The sequence below is a fragment of the Zootoca vivipara genome, chromosome 15, assembly GCF_965207765.1.
Source record: "Zootoca vivipara chromosome 15, rZooViv2.hap1.1, whole genome shotgun sequence".
Classification (NCBI taxonomy): domain Eukaryota; kingdom Metazoa; phylum Chordata; class Lepidosauria; order Squamata; family Lacertidae; genus Zootoca; species Zootoca vivipara.
In genome coordinates this window covers 25,257,961-25,275,742 of record NC_142598.1, presented here as the reverse complement: position 1 = coordinate 25,275,742, position 17,782 = coordinate 25,257,961, and the positions used below count along the sequence as shown (strand labels likewise).

Below are 17,782 nucleotides of genomic sequence, written 5' to 3'. Positions count from 1 at the left end.
GAAACACTGTAACAAATGGAAAGGAACTGTGATGAAACAGTGTAGCATCAGTTAACCCAAGTCAAAAACTAGGATGGGCATTAATGGTGAACCAACAGAACCTGAGGAGCAAGCTTTATAATTCTGTTTTTGCCTTGGGTTTAATTTCCAGGGAAATAACGCAAACAACTTCAGATGAGCTTGTTAAAAGTATAAAGACACAGTTCAAATGCAGCCTTTCAACACAAAGAGCAGAACAAATTCAGATTTTGATGGATCGTTTGGAATTCTTTTATATATCAATTTAAGCACTGCCAGCCCTTGATTGGATCATTGAGCTTCCTTTCTAACTAATCTAACAAGCGACATGGTTCGGAGTCAATGTAGCATTGCTAATACACATAAGCTGGAGGCATGATGCACTGATGGGCAAAGGCAACGTAATAAATATATTTAACACACAGAGAGGCAACTTAATGCATTGCCAAGTTTGTGTTTCTAAAAGCAGATTATTTTGCCTACTATATTCCCATTTAGCAGTTACGCAATCATTTTATTAGCTGGATCTACAGAAATGCCAGAAGGGGCCCTCTCTCCCTAAGGTCAGAAGATTCTGCTGTTTTGAGAACCACCAAGAATGCAGTCACAGAAGGTGCCTCTGCGTAATTTGGGGGATTCTTCCTCCCACGAGCCCACTCCATTCATGAAAGTTCCCTGACCCTGGGAGGGGAGGCAGGGGGCTGCTGGGAAGGGATGCGTCAAAATAGTCACTCCCTTCTACCAGTGTTTCTCTGGATCCAACCCTATAGCATAGACAATACTGATGACCCCTACTAATATTGAGCACAACATGCTTGCTGTGTGCAAATTTTCTATCAAGTATCTGAATAAACAGACATAATTCTCTGCAGGTACCTAATACAATTATGAAAGCATTATGTAATCTTCATTTTCCTCTAAATGTTTTTAGCAACTGGGCACTCTTAAAACTCTCTGCACTATAATTGCACAGACGAATTCAGCTTCTATGGGTGTTAGCCTATGGGCAGTATCCAACTAAACAGTTCCACAAGCAAAGCACTTTTGGCTGTACAATATAACTTCTCCTCCTTCTCCTCAAACACACCCTATAGGTCTCATTTCATTTATGAAAACTACTACCTACTGATTACAAAAACAGTACAAAACTATTATCCTGGGGTAGTCTGAATACTCGTAATGTTGATCACTCCGGAGATTCTAATCAGCTCCACAATAAGTCCTCCACATTGTTTACTGTACAATCTTTAAGTAGTTGCAGGCAAATGACATGCAATTAAATAGCATCTCTCATTTTCTTCTTCATGTCAGGCACACTTTTATACCTTTGAAAATTCCTCAGGGTTCTTTATGTCCAGTGAACGAGCAGCGAATTCCAATAGTTCTTCAGAATTCTCCAGGGCATTACTACATTGGCTAAGTTGATTCTAGGAAAATAACAGAAAGCTATTCAAAATAAGGTAAAACAGGAAGGGACTCTGTCCTCCATGGTAAACCTTAACGGGTGGCATTCTCATTATAAAAATACTCTAAAATTTAAGAAATCCCTCTACAGGAAGGAACAATGGGAGGCACTTGACAAAGCGATCAAATTGTGGGATGACCAAAAATTCTGGGAAATAATTGCTCAGGGAGTTTCACCCAAAGGGAAAATTGTAAGCAGTATCTCATCTAACTTATGGTACCAACATTTCCCCCAGCTCTATACAGCTCCAAACATTGTTAAACCGAGCCAGTTTCCTCCTCTTAAAAATGATCTATTAATGGGCTGGGATCCTGTTACCGAATTAGAATGTTTACAGCTAATTAAAACACTCAAGAATGGTAAAGCTCCCGGTGAGGATATGATTCCTCTGGAGGTGTTTAAACTAAATGCCCAATGGTGGGCCGCTATTTTGGCCCAACTTTTTACTGTAATAAATGATACATGCAAAATCCCAGAAAACTGGAAACTGAGCCTGGTAGCCCCCATCTATAAGAAGGGAGACCCCCAAGACCCATCAAACTATCACCCCATAAGTCTCCTGGACATCGCGTATAAACTTTATACTCTCTACCTGCTAAATAAATTGGTTGACTGGGCTGACCACTCTCACTTGTTTAATCCGGAACAGGCAGGGTTTAGAAAGGGCCATAGCACAACACAGGGAACACAGGGCTATCTTCTCTGCACCACCACCACTACCCCTCCCCCCCAAAAAAAAATTCCAGATGCCCATTACTGGCAAATGGACGAGGCCCTTGTGGAACAGATTCAATACTTGGCATATTTAGCGAAGAGTGTAAACATAAAATATTAGCATGAAACACAATTTAAAAAACCGAACATACAGTATTGGGGGGGGGGAGGAAGCTTCCTTTCTGGCAGAGGAAAATAAAGAGTTCTTCCTGTGGAACTCAGCCCCCTCAGGCCTCTGCAATCAGTTGTTCACCCACACAGGTTTATTCCCCCCCCCCAATAAAAGTATGAACATAAAAAGACACTCCTGGCTGAGTACTATGTACTTTGGCACGCCATGTTCAAGGTAACACAGCTATTTATCTTAGCCAGTTAAGAGGGAGGCTCAATAAAAGGTGATCTCTACTCCAGGAAGTGCACCAAGTGTAGGCTGGAGAAGTGGCTCTTAATTCTGAAGAAGTGTGTTCTAGAATGCCTGTCCTCGAGTTTGCAGTGTTTTAGATCCCAGTGTCTTTACTCCCTTTACGTTGTGCTGGATAAGGTTCAGGGGGTGCCATTGGCTATTAGGTGACAGTAAAGTCATACAACATTAAGTTTCCATGTCATGTTGCTCAATACAACAGTACAGTATTAACAAGGTTTCCAACTATCTGAAAGTCTTGGCAGTTCACGAAGCAGAGTTCTTTTTCCTTGTTTATTGGTGAGATGACCAGACATTTTACTATCTAACCAAGGGCGGGCCAACTCACAGCCCATGAGAACTTTTTTGGTGCCCTCGGCAACATTCAAGAAAAACCATACTGAAAGCTGGGGGGGGGGTGTTGTCATGCATTGTTACCAAAAGTGCAAAAATCTGTGCATTAAATTTGTTTAAGAATTTAATGGATTATATTTAAATACACCATTAATAGACTTAAATATATTAAATGTGTATATTAAATAATATTAAATATATTGCAAATATTTTAATTTACAATGCGGAAATTTAATTCAGTGTGGCCTATGAATTCTGTGTCAAAGTTTTCATGTGGCTTGGGACTGCCCTGATCTAACTAAATGCTGTTGGTGTGTTTAATATTTCGAATATATTCATCACTGGAGAGACAGATCAGCTGCTGTATCTGTATTGTCAAAAGCCACATGTGCACCAGTGTTTTGAGAGGTGCAGTTATTTAACAGCATCTGGTACACCGAGATTCTGCATTATACCAAAATTCCACGATCAAGTTGAACTAACTTTGATTACATTTAGCACATTTTTCTGTGTGATAAGCTTTAAGCTGTCACAAGAGGGTAGAATTATTTCAAGGAACAGGGTGAAAGAATTAGCTATGGCCACTAACACAGCCATGGAAACACAACAACTGTGGCTACTGGCAAACCATGAAAAATTGTGCTCTACCAGGAACAGCTGGGATAGTTTAGTTCGAAGAGCATGAGACTCTTAATCTCAGGGTTGAGGGTTTGAGCCCCACATTGGCAAAAAGGTTCCTGTACTGCAATGGGCTGGACTAGATGACCCTTGTGATCCCTTCCAATTCCACTATTTGATGATTCTTAGCTAGTGCAAGCACATTCCAGTCCTCCTTTGGTATGAGGCTTCACAGACTGCCAGGATTACAAAGACAAGTCAGGTGCCATGTCTCTTTATACTCAGTTTTACACACACAGTGAAGCTGTGTAGTAGACATGAGGAGCAAGAGCAGCCCAAATTAATCTCACATTTACCAATTCCATACTTCCATCTGCTGGCCGTACTTGAACTTCCAGTATGTCGCAGCCCTGTGTTCATAAATCTCTGCACCCATTCAAAAGTAAGTTGGAGACATTAGAGAAACCTCCTTTCCTCACTTTCTGCCCAGACTATATATTAGAGCAATGCTGCTTCCTGTAAAAAACTGAAGAGTGCCCTTTCTGGACAGCCTTGGGACAGTTTTGTTTAGATTGCAGCAAAAAAAAACTGGACTCCAATATGCTTTTTCCAAAAAGTTCTAAGCAGTTTGTTTTCTTTTCTGCCTTCTGTGGTTTGTCACATATTTTATTGAAACATGGGAAATGAATAGTTTAGTAAGACAAATAAAAATAGTTAAGGAAATCTAGGCAACTTAGCACATGAATCAATTTGCTCCAAAAATTAAACATTACACGGAGCAGATTGAAGATAACTAGCTCCCTGGATAGGTTACATGTGTAAAACTCAACTCAAAGAACAGAACTGGATGCAATCAATTTTAGTCTCATATCAAACTCTTAAAGCATAAGTGCTAATCAGAAGTCTGGAAAGAGTAGCTGCTTTTCATATATGAAAACTGAACTGTGCAAGGAATCCAAGCCTACTGGCTTCTATTTCATTTAATTAATGTGCTGACAAAGGGATTTTAAACACGTTTGGTACAGTGAAAGGCTTTATACAATCTAATGTTGGCAACTTAGTGAATTGTTGGGCTGCTTTGGTCATTGCTGTATTTTCCTTCAAGGATAATGCGGCATCAGCCAAAATCATTGATTGAGATGTTAAAAATATGTGTACAGTATAAACTATGTACATTCAAACAGAAACCATTCTGCACACTATGCCTATTAGTTAGCATTTTTCTTCATTTTTAAAGTCTGCCACAAAGCTTGAACAAATTCAGAGTCCTGTATTGTAGCCCAGTGACTAAAGAAACAAGAGTTACACATTCCTGCTGCCTACATGTAGCTGACAAGTCTTTCATTTAAGGCACACAGGGCCAAACCTGAAAGCCAAATTTTAAGTTTGCTCTCTGCAAGTCTAATAGGAAGAGGCATGCACCAAGGCACGTGAAGTAATCCTCACTCACTTAAGAGTGCTCCAGGAATTCCAAAGAACTGAGAGGGGTTGTGTGGTCATTTGCATGTCAACATTCAAAACGCAACCTACTTTTACAGAAGTACTACAGAGAAGGTCGGGACAAGTGCAAAGAGAGTGAAATGTTTACACAAGCTTACAGAATTTAAAGTGTTTTAGAAAGCAAACTTGTGCTGCGTGCAAAGCTAATTAAGTGGCCGCCTACTAATTTAATTAGCTCACATTTCCCTATCCTGACAGAGCTTGAGAGTTCTACTACAAATTCATCAGAAACCTAATTACCTGAAGTTCTTGGGTTTTATGAGCTTGTTCTTGCTTGATACTAGTTGACATGTTCTCCTTCATCTCGTCGAGTATTGCATACAAGCCATCAAACTCCTCATCCAATTCAGCAATTACATTGGAAGAATTAGCCTGTAAACAAAACTTCAGTTGTGAGTTGTGCTGTCAGATTTCGTCTATTTCTTCAGCACAAACTATATAATGTAATAAGCACCATAGAACCTTGCTCTTATGAGAGTAGCATACTTCCATTTCCTTAATAATAAATTCAAGGATACTGCAGATAAATGTCAATACATATAGTAATATGCATAGGCTTGTGCTTTTTCTTTAGTCATCCTGGCTGAAAGAAATCACTATCACACTTGGGTCCCCGGGATGTTGTTGAACTACAACACCCATCATCCCTAGCTAGCAGGACCAGTGGTCTGGGATGATGGGAGTTGTAGTCCAACGACAGCTGGGAACCCACTTGACTTAGCAGTATTATTGAATTAATTTATTTTTACAAGCAGATTTTAATAAGAGGCATTTAAATTTAATTTAAAATTTTCTAAGCTGCTTGATATAAAAGGAAAATCTTGGTGCTCCAATAATACAATTGCCTCATTTACATATTTAGCGCATTTGTATCCTCTTGCCTTTCTTCAAGGGGCTTTGGGAAGTGTGCATGAGGTTATCCTCAGATATAACCATAGAACTGTAGAGTTGGAAGAGACACTCAATGGTCATCAAGTCCAACCCCTGCAATGCAGGAATCAAGTTCCAATGTGGGACTTGAACCCATGGCCCTGAGACTAAGATTCTTGTGCCCTACCAACTGAGCAAGGCTGGGAAAAGGTTTGAAGTCACTTCACCCCAATTTAAGAGCCACGCAATGACTACCATAGAAAAATGTGAGGCATGCTGACAGTGCATCTCACTGGCTTCAAAGAATAAGGATATGTACCCATGAACAAGGGGACACGGGTGGCACTGTGGGTTAAACCACAGAGCCTAGGGCTTGCCGATCTAAAAGTCGGTGGTTCGAATCCCCGCGACAGGGTGAGCTCCCGTTGCTCGGTCCCAGCTCCTGCCAACCTAGTAGTTTGAAAGCACGTCAAAGTGCAAGCACGTCAAAGCTACAGCGGGAAGGTAAACAGCGTTTCCATGTGCTGCTCTGGTTCGCCAGAAGTGGCTTTGTCATGCTGGCCACATGACCTGGAAGCTGTACGCCAGCTCCCTCGGCCAATAACGCGAGATGAGCGCCGCAACCCCAGAGTCGGTCACGACTGGACCTAATGGTCAGGGGTCACTTTACCTTTACCCATGAACAAACTCACATGACTTGTACAGCCATTATCTAGATTTGGCCCTTGGCCTATATGGTTTCCAACTGCAGTCTGACACTGTTTAGAGAAGCCCTTTCAGATTTGAACGTAATGAGCTCTACAACTTACCTGTACACCTTTTAAAGTGTGATTTAGAGTTTCAATGAAGTTTTGGATTTCATCATTTTTGTGGGCCAATGTGGAGATAATCCTCTGCAGAGCTTCCTAGAATTAGAAGAGTAAATTTAATTAATATATGCAAGGTCATATTACGTTGGTGTATATACCCTTCTGTACAAGCTTGTAACTGAAATATTTCATTTGGTTACATTTATTGTTTGTAATGTTTAACAACAACAGTAATAATGGCAAAAACTGTTTACTTCAATGCAGCAACACTGGGGGGGTCAAACAGGCTTGCATGTTTAATAGCAAGTGGCTTAATAGCTACCATAGTCAGCGGTAATTTGGAACCAATACTATTCAGAGTTACAGTATTGACTTGCTTGTTTTTTGCAAATGATTCAGTCAAGACCTTTTATTATTTAAAAGCATTTATAAACTGCTTAATATTTTAAAAATCTCTAAGCAGCGTAGAACACAAAAATGTATTATTAGAACAAATGTGGCACATAACTAGTAATATAAAGGCATATAAACACAAAAGCAAGAAGTCAGTGAATTCAGATGAAGAAAGACAGGAACAAATACTAAGCGTCAGGGAAAGCCTGGAGCAACCCGATGTACTTTTACAAGTCTTCTGAAGCAACTGACAGTTATTGCTGCATGTATGTTGGAGACAAGGGAATTCCACAACTGTGGAAGACGGCCATTTTTGGGTCACTGGCATATTATATCCTATAGGGTGCAGAACCACTAGCAGAATTTCCCCAGATGATCTAAGTGGTATTACAGGTCTATACACCTCTTAGGTTAAGCCTTAGATCCTATAAGCACAACTGTCAGGTTGTGCAAGTCAGAAAACGCTCATCTGTTCTTATTTGGATTTATTAGAACCCATTTAGCCTTACAACGTAGAAATAGTTTTATATCCATATACAGAGAAGCAATAGCTAATTTGAGGGCAAAGATTTCTATTTGAAAGGTGCCAAGACAGTTCATCGCACAGTCAACTCCGAAAATACAAACATACCATGTTGTGTTATTTTCACTTACCAACTGTCTCACCCTAAACAAGGTTTGAGAATGAAGCTTAAATTAGAAGATGAACTTCATCAAATGAAAGTAGACAATGAAGAACAACTTGTAAATTTCAGTGAAAATCCTACACTTAAGTGCTACTTAAGCAGCAAGCATGGTAATTTGTCATTTTCATACATGTAATACAAATTTTTATTTTAAAAAAGGTACACCATTATCTAGGCATATAGTTATTATTCTCTTAAATAGATCCAGCAATATTATAGTGGTAGATTAGCATGGAAGTTATGTAGTCTAAATACAAGAAGCCACAAGTTAAGAATGTCCAGTTCCCTCTTGACAGTTTGAGAAGAAAGTGATTACCTCTGGATGTACTCATGCATTATGCTAGTAAGAGAACCAAGAAATTCATTTGAAAAACCAGACATCAACCTCTGTACATAGGACCAGTCTAGGTTCTAATTCTAATTATTCATACTAAATATTAACCAAGGCTTAAAATTAATCCATTTTTCATGATCACTTCAGAACAAAAAACTAGAGTTGTGGCCAATTTCCACATTAATTGGAATACAGAAACAACTAATGCTTTTACAGTATAGAAAGTCATGCAGCTAGTATCAGACAGCAACTCACTTGATGTAATTATGCTTTTACCTGGGCAATTCCAAGTTATAGTACATCCTCTTCCGATGATCTGATGGTAGCATATTTCTCTAGATGCACACATTTAACCTTGCTCAACTTGCTTTATACTGAATTATTAATAGGAGTTTCTTCTGTTGCCTAGCACACTGTCCTACTTTATCAGGTCAGTATATTCACATATAAACACCAGATTTAAAAAGATTTTGTAGGATTATATATGCATTGGTCTCCTTCACTGTGCAACTCAACTCTCACAAAATCTACCCCACACAGCTTATATATAGTTATTTTTCTCATAAAGCCCCTGGGTCAAAGGAAATCAGCATAGATATTTAATGTACTGTGTGTTTCCAAGACTATCATACAAATAGTAGATCGTTCCTTTTTAAATTATAGTTTGATGATATATCAAGTATAAAGGGATTAGCAATTGAGTGTCTTTCTTTATCCCAAAGTATCAGCTCTCTTCCACCTCCTGATCTAAGACAATAACCATCAATTCTGTGCTCTTTGTACATATTGCACTCTTTGTTGGCCAAACGCAGCAACAGCTAGGAAGCATGTTTTATTTAAGTACATAATCACTACAAGATCTACTATGATGCATGGTTTAGTGTGTTACACCATTGGTAGGAAGAAAACAGTGTCCTATACAGAACTTAGCAGAACAGGAATTTTAACTTTTTCTATGACTTTAAAAGGATGATGTCACCTTGAGATGTGGTGTTTTCTCCTTTGTACAAGGTAGAATAGCGAACCCCACAATTACTCTACTGGATGCAGAGTCATGATCAATCAAGAGGGGGAAAAAATAAAGCCAGTGCTGTATAGTTGAGCAAGTACTGTATTAGGAAGAACCCAGTATTTAGAGGTTTCAGGTGAACTGTCTAAATATTCATAGGGTAGGTTATTAAGTGATGCACATATATTCTCCAGCCTATGATATCAGATGGTTGAAGGCAACAAAAGCAGATTCATTTACCAGAAAGGTTGCCGACATATCTAACTGCTCATTCCCTGATTTCCCCCTTTCCTCCTTGAAGAGGCAGAGTAAAGCATCTCAGAACTGAATGGTTCAGAACTAAACAAAATCAGACAACTACTGGTAGATGTTTCAGGAGTCACCCCCCCCCCCCGCCAATCCAGTCTACATCCACTTACTCTTTCCAACGAACCTCAAGCAGCATACTGTATATTAAGTTCTTACTAAAAAGCAAATCCCTGTAGTACAAATGGAATGCAAATAAATTTAGAGTAGTTATTCATACTACAGAGCAAACCGATGTGGGAATAGAGAGGATGTCAACCACCCATTTTTCCAGCCACCAAAATTCACTTTAACATTTGAAAATTATTGCCCTCCTCTTCAGCTAAAAGGCTCCCAGAGTGGCTGAGATAGATCAATTGCAAGACAATATGTATTTAGTTATGTGCTTTAAAACACTGCTTAAATAATCTGCACAAAACACTAGTAACCCTTTGGCGTGCCCTTGCACCGGAAGTCTGTATCGCCCTCCTTTGCTGACCTTTCGGGTGATTTTAACGATATTCATTCTGGTCTGCCTTTGGTTAATGTTAGTTCACTCTGTATGCTTTTACCTGAGGCTTTATCTGTTGCTATTCCGATATAACTATTTGTTGTTTTAATGTTTCATGTATTGAATTTTTAAGATCTGTTTTGTATTTTAAAGTGTGCTGTGATTTCCTTTGTGAGGACTTTTACCCTAAAAAGTAAACAAAATCTATTCAATAAAGAGACAGTCAGCTGTTTAGAGTACATATGTCCTACTTGGGATTCACTTACCCCCAAATAAGAATGTAATCCTAATTATATGCTGTATGTTGGAGAAGATCTGTAATGAGGTTACATCCAATTTTCACTGCAAACCCAACATTCTGTGTTTAAGTTTACAATACCTTACTTGTTAACCCACAGATTTCAAGTCACGCATCCAAATATGAATGTTTTAGTTACACAGCCTCAGTACAGCTACAGCCTGCCTTTCTTGCCAATGGTTTAAATGAAATGCAAGGTGAATGGCCCTTACTGTAGGACAGAACTTATGAGTGGAAGGGCTTGGGAAATTAGAGGAAGTCCTATTTAAAATTATAAAGTGTTTAACAAGTACTTTAAGGCAGGGGTTGCCAATACCGGCCCCTGCAAATGTTCTAGAATACAACTAATCAGACTCAGTCAACACCTCTGATGATCAGGAACGATGGGAGTTGTAGTTCAACAACATCTAGAGGGCAACACATTGGCTACTTCTGCTTTAAGGTCATAGATTAATTCATGCGAGAAGTGAAATTGGAACCAGTACTTCCTATCTCGTGGTTCATTTTCTTTACCCAGTATATTAAAATAACAGGTCAAATTACAGTTCAGTCCTATGCATGCCAACTCAGAATTCTGTTCCACTGAGTTTACTTCCAGGTAGTGAGTACAGGATTGCAGCAATACGTGAAATATTTGTATGCTGCTTTAAAAAAAAACATAAAAACAAACTGTCAAATAGTGACTGATAAAATGATATTCTACTAAAATAAGTCATCTTAGCTAATAAGTAGTTCCATTTAAATTGTTCATGCATGTCAGTAAACTCAATGTGATGTAAATAAATATGACACTGTTGTCAAATGTTTTATGATTCATATGTACTGACACAGATGCATATTTTGAGAATCCGAATCCAACTTTATTTGAATACTTTTTGCAAGTTACAATGCGTAATTATTTTCTCCCTGTTTAATGGAAGAAAAACTTTGCATCCCTCTTTTCAATTTTTTAAGGGGGGGGGGGGGAGAAGAGACAGGCAGGAGGAGATTGGCAACCTAACACAGAAACCTTACTGTGTTCAAGCGCACACAGACTTGATAGCCCAAGAGTAAATTCAGCACGGCCTACTATGTAGTCAATGGATTTAGGATTGTGTTCTAGCACCGCAATCCTATGCATCCTTATTAACTAGCACACTGAACATAACTGTAGCAAGAACAGAAAACAACAGTTGACATCATGCCTTTATTGGGATCAACTGAAAAGGAACAAAAACGCTGAGCAAGCTGTTGTAATCACCGGAACTCTTTGTTAAGCCACAAAAAAAAGTGCGGGGGGGGGGGTAGAGGGAGAAAGAAAGAAAGAAAGAAAGAAAGAAAGAAAGAAAGAAAGAAAGAAAGAAAGAAAGAAAGAAAGAAAGAAAGAAAGAAAGAAAGAAAGAAAGAAAGAAAGAAAGAAAGAAAGAAAGAAAGAAAGAAAGAAAGAAAGAAAGAAAGAAAGAAAGAAAGAAAGAAAGAAAGAAAGAAAGAAAGAAAGAAAGAAAGGTACTGCTGTGCAGAGAAACGCCACGACATTTGCAAGGTTCAAAACCAGCCAGCTTTCAAAAGAGGTGGTCCCCGCATTTCAGGTCAAGGAGGATAAAACAGGGTCCCCGAAAGGCGTGGGAAAGCCGCAGAAGAAAGCGGCTAGAGAGGAAAAAAGAGGGCTAATAAGACAGAGGCAACCCGGCAACGCCACGCCACTCATTCACACCCTCCCCTTTCCCTGCATGCACAATTCGCCCGCCTCGGACACCATCCACGGGGCTTGCTTAGCCTGCAAGGTGCAACAACAAGGAAGCCTGCAGCTTGTACTGCTGGGGCGTATATGCTCGCGTCCCGCAGACAGTAACCCCCATTGCAATTTCATTATTTTGCAAGCCACCCGCGGCTGCCGTGTTCCCACGAGCATTTTGCGCGTTAGGGGTTCTACGTAAAAACAAAAACCGGGGGGGGAGGAGGGGGGCGTCCACCCCACGCGTCTGAGAGACTCCTCCGTGGGGCTGGGCAGGCTCCAGACACTCGCGGGTGGGTGTAGCCCCCTTTCTTCTTCTCCTCCTCCTCTTTCCCTCACAAACCAGAGCGGTGGGAAGAGCTCCTGCACAAGACGAAGACGACGCCCACCATGGGCAGCCCCTCAAACCCGCTCACCTTCTGCGCCTCCATGGTGCGGATGAGCAGGTGCTACTCCCAGGGGGTGGAGTGGGGGGGCGGGGAAGCAGCGAGAGGACGAAGGCCGACCCTCCTCCCTGCGCCCTGACGGTGAATGCTTCGCGGGAGAGGAGCGCAGGCTACTAATAGCGGCAGCCGCGCGACCCCAGCAGCGCGAGGGCGGGCGTCAGAGCGCGCCACGCCCAGAACGATGACGACGGCGCCTTGCCCTCGCATGCGCAGTGGCGAGTAGAAGGGAAGGAGGGAGGGTGGGGCGCGCTGTGGAGAGCGCATGCGCGGCTGTTGTGCTTTTTCTGCTGCTTTGGTCTGTCTCCCTTCTCCTTACCTGAAAGGCAAACGGCAAAGGTCCGACAACCTGCGCTACCTGTCTGGTTATGAGAAGCGTACTCCTGTGCATGGGAAGAGAGCCGCCGCCCCCTTGCAGAACCGGACTGTTCCTAAGCCAACGAGCAAATATTTAGAGCAGGGGTTCCCAATGGGTGTAGCCCACACAGTGCCGGATTTAAGTAAAGTACAGGTGAAACTCGGAAAATTAGAATATCGTGGAAAAGTGCATTTATTTCAGTAACGCAACTTATTATTTTTTTATTTTTCTTTCATTATTTACAAATGCTTTCTTTAGAAAATTCCACAGTAATAAAACAAATAGTTGCAATAATACAAAAATAAACATCACTATTGCATTTCATTAATTACATTCCATTTATAATTGACCCGCCTGACGACAAATAATTACAATTACAACAAATAAAGGCTTGACATATCTTGCTTTGCATGTCATGCATCTCTATCTCATATATTGGTTTCACCTTTTAAGTTGCATTATTGAAATAAATGCACTTTTTGACGATATTCTAATTTTCCGAGTTTCACCTGTGGTCAAAAATAAATAAATAAATCCTTAGAGACCAACTAAGTTTGTCATTGGTATGAGCTTTCATTCTGTACTCTAAACAGAAGCTAATAAAGGAGGAACTCTCTGTACTGGACAACTCTATCAAGAATCACCCAGCTTGGCAAGAGTCCCAAGCATACTCCTGTGCATGGGAAGAGAGGGCGGCTCTTGCTGCTGCTGCTGCTGCTACCTCCCCCTTGCAGAACGGGACTGTTCCTAAGCCATCGAGCAAATATTTAGAGCAGTGGTTCCCGATGGGTGTAGCCCACACAATGCCGGATTTACGTATAAGCTAAACAAGCTATAGCTTAGGCCCCCCAAAAAAATTAAAAGGAAAAAAACTGAATGTAGATTTCCAAAATATAAGATAAAAAACAAATAAAATAAAACCTACAGCAACAGTGGCAAATGGCTTGATACCTATTAGGTCCATAAATTACCATATAGCATATATTCAACAAAAAAAACAACAATTTGCTCTTGACAAAGGACAGCTGGACATATAAAGGGCCCCATTACCTTCAGTAGCTTAGGGCCCCATCAAACCTAAATCCGGCCCTGAGCCTACCTGTGGCATCTGTGGTGTAACAGATACTACCATAGAGATACCAACATTTTCAAAAGTAGAGGGTCCATGGCTTGACTTTTTTTGTGGGGAAAGGGAGATGTTCTACAGTACTGAGCTAATTGGGAACAGCTGTTTTAGAGTTTGGGTGGATACAGAAAAGTCCCCAGCCCCATTGTTTATTATTATTATTATTATTATTATTATTATTATTATTATTATTTTATTAGATTTATATACAGCTCTGCTTCACAAGATCTCAGTGCGGTTCACAAGATAGAAATACAAGGTAAAAGCACAAATAGTTAAAATGAAAACAGTAAAACCATAGCACTCCCACAAACACACTTTAAAGGCAGAGGAATGTTAAATCAGCCAAAGGCCTGGTTGAAGAGGAATGTTTTTACCTGGTAAAAGTGTTTAATGAAGAGGCAAAGCTCCCTGGAGAGAACATTCCACAAATGGAGCCACTGCAGAAAAGGCTTGTTCTTGAAAGATCATCATCATAATCATCATCATCATTATTATTACTACTACTACTACTATTAGGCTTGTATTCCACCGCTCATCTGTAGGTCACAGGGCGGTTTGCAACATAAAAATACAAAATGAAAATGCATAATACACAATAAAGCCAAGGCAAACCAATAACCAACCCCCTCCCACAGGCATATTTAAAAGGTCATAGAATGCTAATCAGCCAAATGCCTGGTTGAAGAGAAACACTTTCACCAGCCATGAAGGTACCAGGCGAGCCTCCTTGGGGAAAGCATTCCACCCGTGTCATATTTTGTTATCATCTTCATTAAATCCTTGCACGTTGTGAACACTTGTGCAGCCAGCAAGACACTCTTGGGGGCTGCTTTTCCCTTTAAACCTGTTGTGATACAACACAGTGGGCTGATGTTGCAGAAACACAAGCACAACACCCTCTTGGGTGTGTGGAATTAAAGCGCACCTTGGGTTCTGGCCATTAAGGGGGACAGGGAGGGGTGTGAGGATGCTGTGACTAGAGATCATGGCAAGTTTGTTCAAGGCATTTTATATGCTCCTTAATCATTGGCATTTCTAAGTTGTGGGTATCAAGATAAAAATAGATTAAACAGAACTAAGATTCCTTCTAGAGGCCCTGGTCAAGGACAATCTGAAAAGACCGGTGGAAAGAAGAAGTTTGAAACGCAGCTGAAGAGCATTTAATAGTGGAAGTAAAACAGCCTAGTCTTCCACAAGGAAGGAAGTGCATCTGGAAAAAAATTGCCAAAGAACAGGCTTTTGCAAAAAAATAAAAAATGGCAGCTAGCTTTTCTGACTGGCAACCATCAGCTAAGAGTCAACAGAAAATTTGGGGGGGGGGGTCAAGAAGCCTAACTGGAGATTATTAATGAGGGGAATGCTGCCAATAAGATATCATATAAAAGTGAAAATGGAAGAAAAACTATGCAAAAGCCACATGGTCTGTTCTGCATTTACTTCTGCAGTTGCAATTGATAATGCCAAGGTGCTTCTAGATGGGTTGTGGCGTGGGTGCTCGTTGTTCATTCAAAACTTTACCAGCGTCCACACATCACTATTGGCACAAAAATGCCAGGCCATATTTTTGCATATTTGATTCCGCTATCTTTTAATGGAAAAGAAGGTTTAAAAGAAAAACAAACAAACCAGCAGATGTCACCAATAACTCATTTGCAATATCTGGGCAACCCATTTGCTATCAGAGATATGGAAATCGAGGATAATACTGAATGTGATCATAGCACTTAATGGAGTCCTTGTTGTTGTTTAGTTGTTTAGTCGTGTCTGACTCTTCGTGACCCCATGGATCAGAGCATGCCAGGCACTCCTGTCTTCCACCGCCTCCCAGTTTGGTCAGACTCATGTTGGTAGCTTCGAGAACACTGTCCAACCATCTCGTCCTCTGTCGTCCCCTTCTCCTTGTGCCCTCAATCTTTCCCAGCATCAGGGTCCTTCCCAGGGAGTTTTCTCTTCTCATGAAGTGGCTCAAGTATTGGAGCCTCAGCTTCAGGATCTGTCCTTCCAGTTAGTCCTACTCTTTAGCAAAAATGAGAGAGAGAAGCAGAGAAGTCTACTTCACTGTTCTTGGAAACTAGAGACTGTGGCGACAACAGAGCTGATGAAACAGAAAATATGGATTGTGGCACAGTTGTGCTCCCTCAGCGAGCCTGTCACTTAAGGATTTCCCAGTGCCTTGTCCTCCGTTCCCTACAGGTGCAGGAGTCGCCTCCAATTCCCAATGCATATGTTGAGGAAAAGCTGATGTCTGGCACCTTGACAGCCCACCCCCTCCTTGCCATTGCCACCTGGCTTGATTATCTTCTCGCCCCTGGCCATTTTCCTGGCTGTGTAGCATTCATTCTATTGGCTGGACAGAGCCACTTGCCCATCAGAACCCCACCTGGGTAAAAGGTTCCTAAAACAAGTTATATTCGCCAACATCCTTTTCTCTTGACTCCGTCCATCTGCAACCACTGCCAGAAGCTGCCAATGCCAGAGGTGACTGTTGAGAGTTACCGTAGTTTTGCTATGTCATCTTGCATAGACCAAGATGCTGGTATTTGGTTTTATTAACATTTTACCTGCCTAGTGCTGTTCCTCCATATTTCCCTGTCCTGGCATTTCTCCAATGAAAAACAGGGATGTCCTATTCCATATTTTTATTTTTATAATTATTATACCCCACACATCTGTTTGGGTTGCCCCAGCCTAGGGCTGCCATATGTCCTGATTTTCCCGAATACATCCAGGATTTCATAGGCAGAGCTGAAATGGCAATGAATCTCCAAAAGGTGGCACTTACTGTTTTTTTAAAAAAGCTCAACAACTTTAGGGTGTCCTCTGGTTTTTTACTTTTTGATGTACGGCAACCCTACCCCAGCCAGGCTTCCAACGTCTATAAAAACATAATAAAACATTTAACATTTTAAAACTTCCCTATACAGTGGTACCTCAGTTTGCGAACACAATCTGTTCCGTGGAGGCGTTCGCTCGCCGAGACATTCGCTCACCAAAGGTACGCTTCTGCGCATGCGCGAAGGGCTGATAGAGCGCTTCTGCGCATGCACACGCTGCGCAGATCGTGTCTGCGCATCCGACGCCGCGGAACCCGGATGTAAACACTTCCGGCTCTGCGGCGTTTGTAAACGGAGGTTTTCACAAACGGAGGTACAGTGGTGCCTCGCTAGACGAAATTAATTCGTTCCACGGGTCTTTTCTTATAGCGAAAAATTCGTCTAGCGAATCCCATAGGAATGCATTGAATTTTTTTGCCCATAGGAATGCATTAATTGAATTTCAATGCATTCCTATGGGAAACCACGTTTCGCTAGACGAATGTTTCGTAAAACGCATTCGTCTAGCAAGGCAAGCTCCGCTTGAAAAATCCTTTCATTAAGCGGAAATTTCGTTAAGCAGGGCATTCGTTAAGCGAGGCACCACTGTAGTTGTAAACCGAGGTTCCACTATACAGGGCTGCCTTCAGATGTCTTCTGATGGTTGTATCTTATCTCCTTGGCTTGGGAGTTGCGTAACTCCATACCCTCCAACATTTCTCCGATGAAAATAGGGACGTAAATCCAGCACTGTCCCTGGAAAACAGGGACACTTGGAGGGTCTGGAATTGGATTTCTGGGCAGTTCTAGTTTCTGGATACACTTCAAGACCTGCTGTTTCCCCATGTCGCTCAGACCCACTGGGATAAAGGACTAGTTGTTAAAGTGCCTGGGAGAGTAGGAAGGGAGACAGGCCGGAGTTCCCAAGCAGGAGACTTGGAATTTCACCGGCTGCTTCCCTACTCCTGAGGAGACCACTGTGAGTCAACTGAAGCACGGTGCCCCATGCTCTAGGGGTGGTGGCAACAAGCCAAGAGAAGGAGAAATAAAGGGCAGTGCCA

The 17,782-nt window shown here is 41.3% G+C and overlaps 1 protein-coding gene across 2 annotated transcripts in view; it reads right to left on the bottom strand.

Annotated features, from left to right (window-relative positions):
- FSD1L (fibronectin type III and SPRY domain containing 1 like) overlaps nt 1–12,604 on the bottom strand; it is a 33,544-nt gene extending 20,940 nt beyond the window's left edge. For both annotated transcript variants that reach the window (XM_035140664.3, XM_035140665.3), the window contains exons 1-4: nt 12,395–12,604; nt 6,749–6,844; nt 5,310–5,441; nt 1,344–1,445 (exon numbers count right to left, since the gene is read on the bottom strand). In XM_035140664.3, the coding sequence (XP_034996555.3) occupies nt 1,344–1,445; nt 5,310–5,441; nt 6,749–6,844; nt 12,395–12,409 (345 nt within the window). In that variant the 5' untranslated portion in view covers nt 12,410–12,604. The remainder of the gene's footprint in view (nt 1–1,343; nt 1,446–5,309; nt 5,442–6,748; nt 6,845–12,394) is intronic.
- Between the last annotated feature and the right edge of the window lie 5,178 nt (nt 12,605–17,782).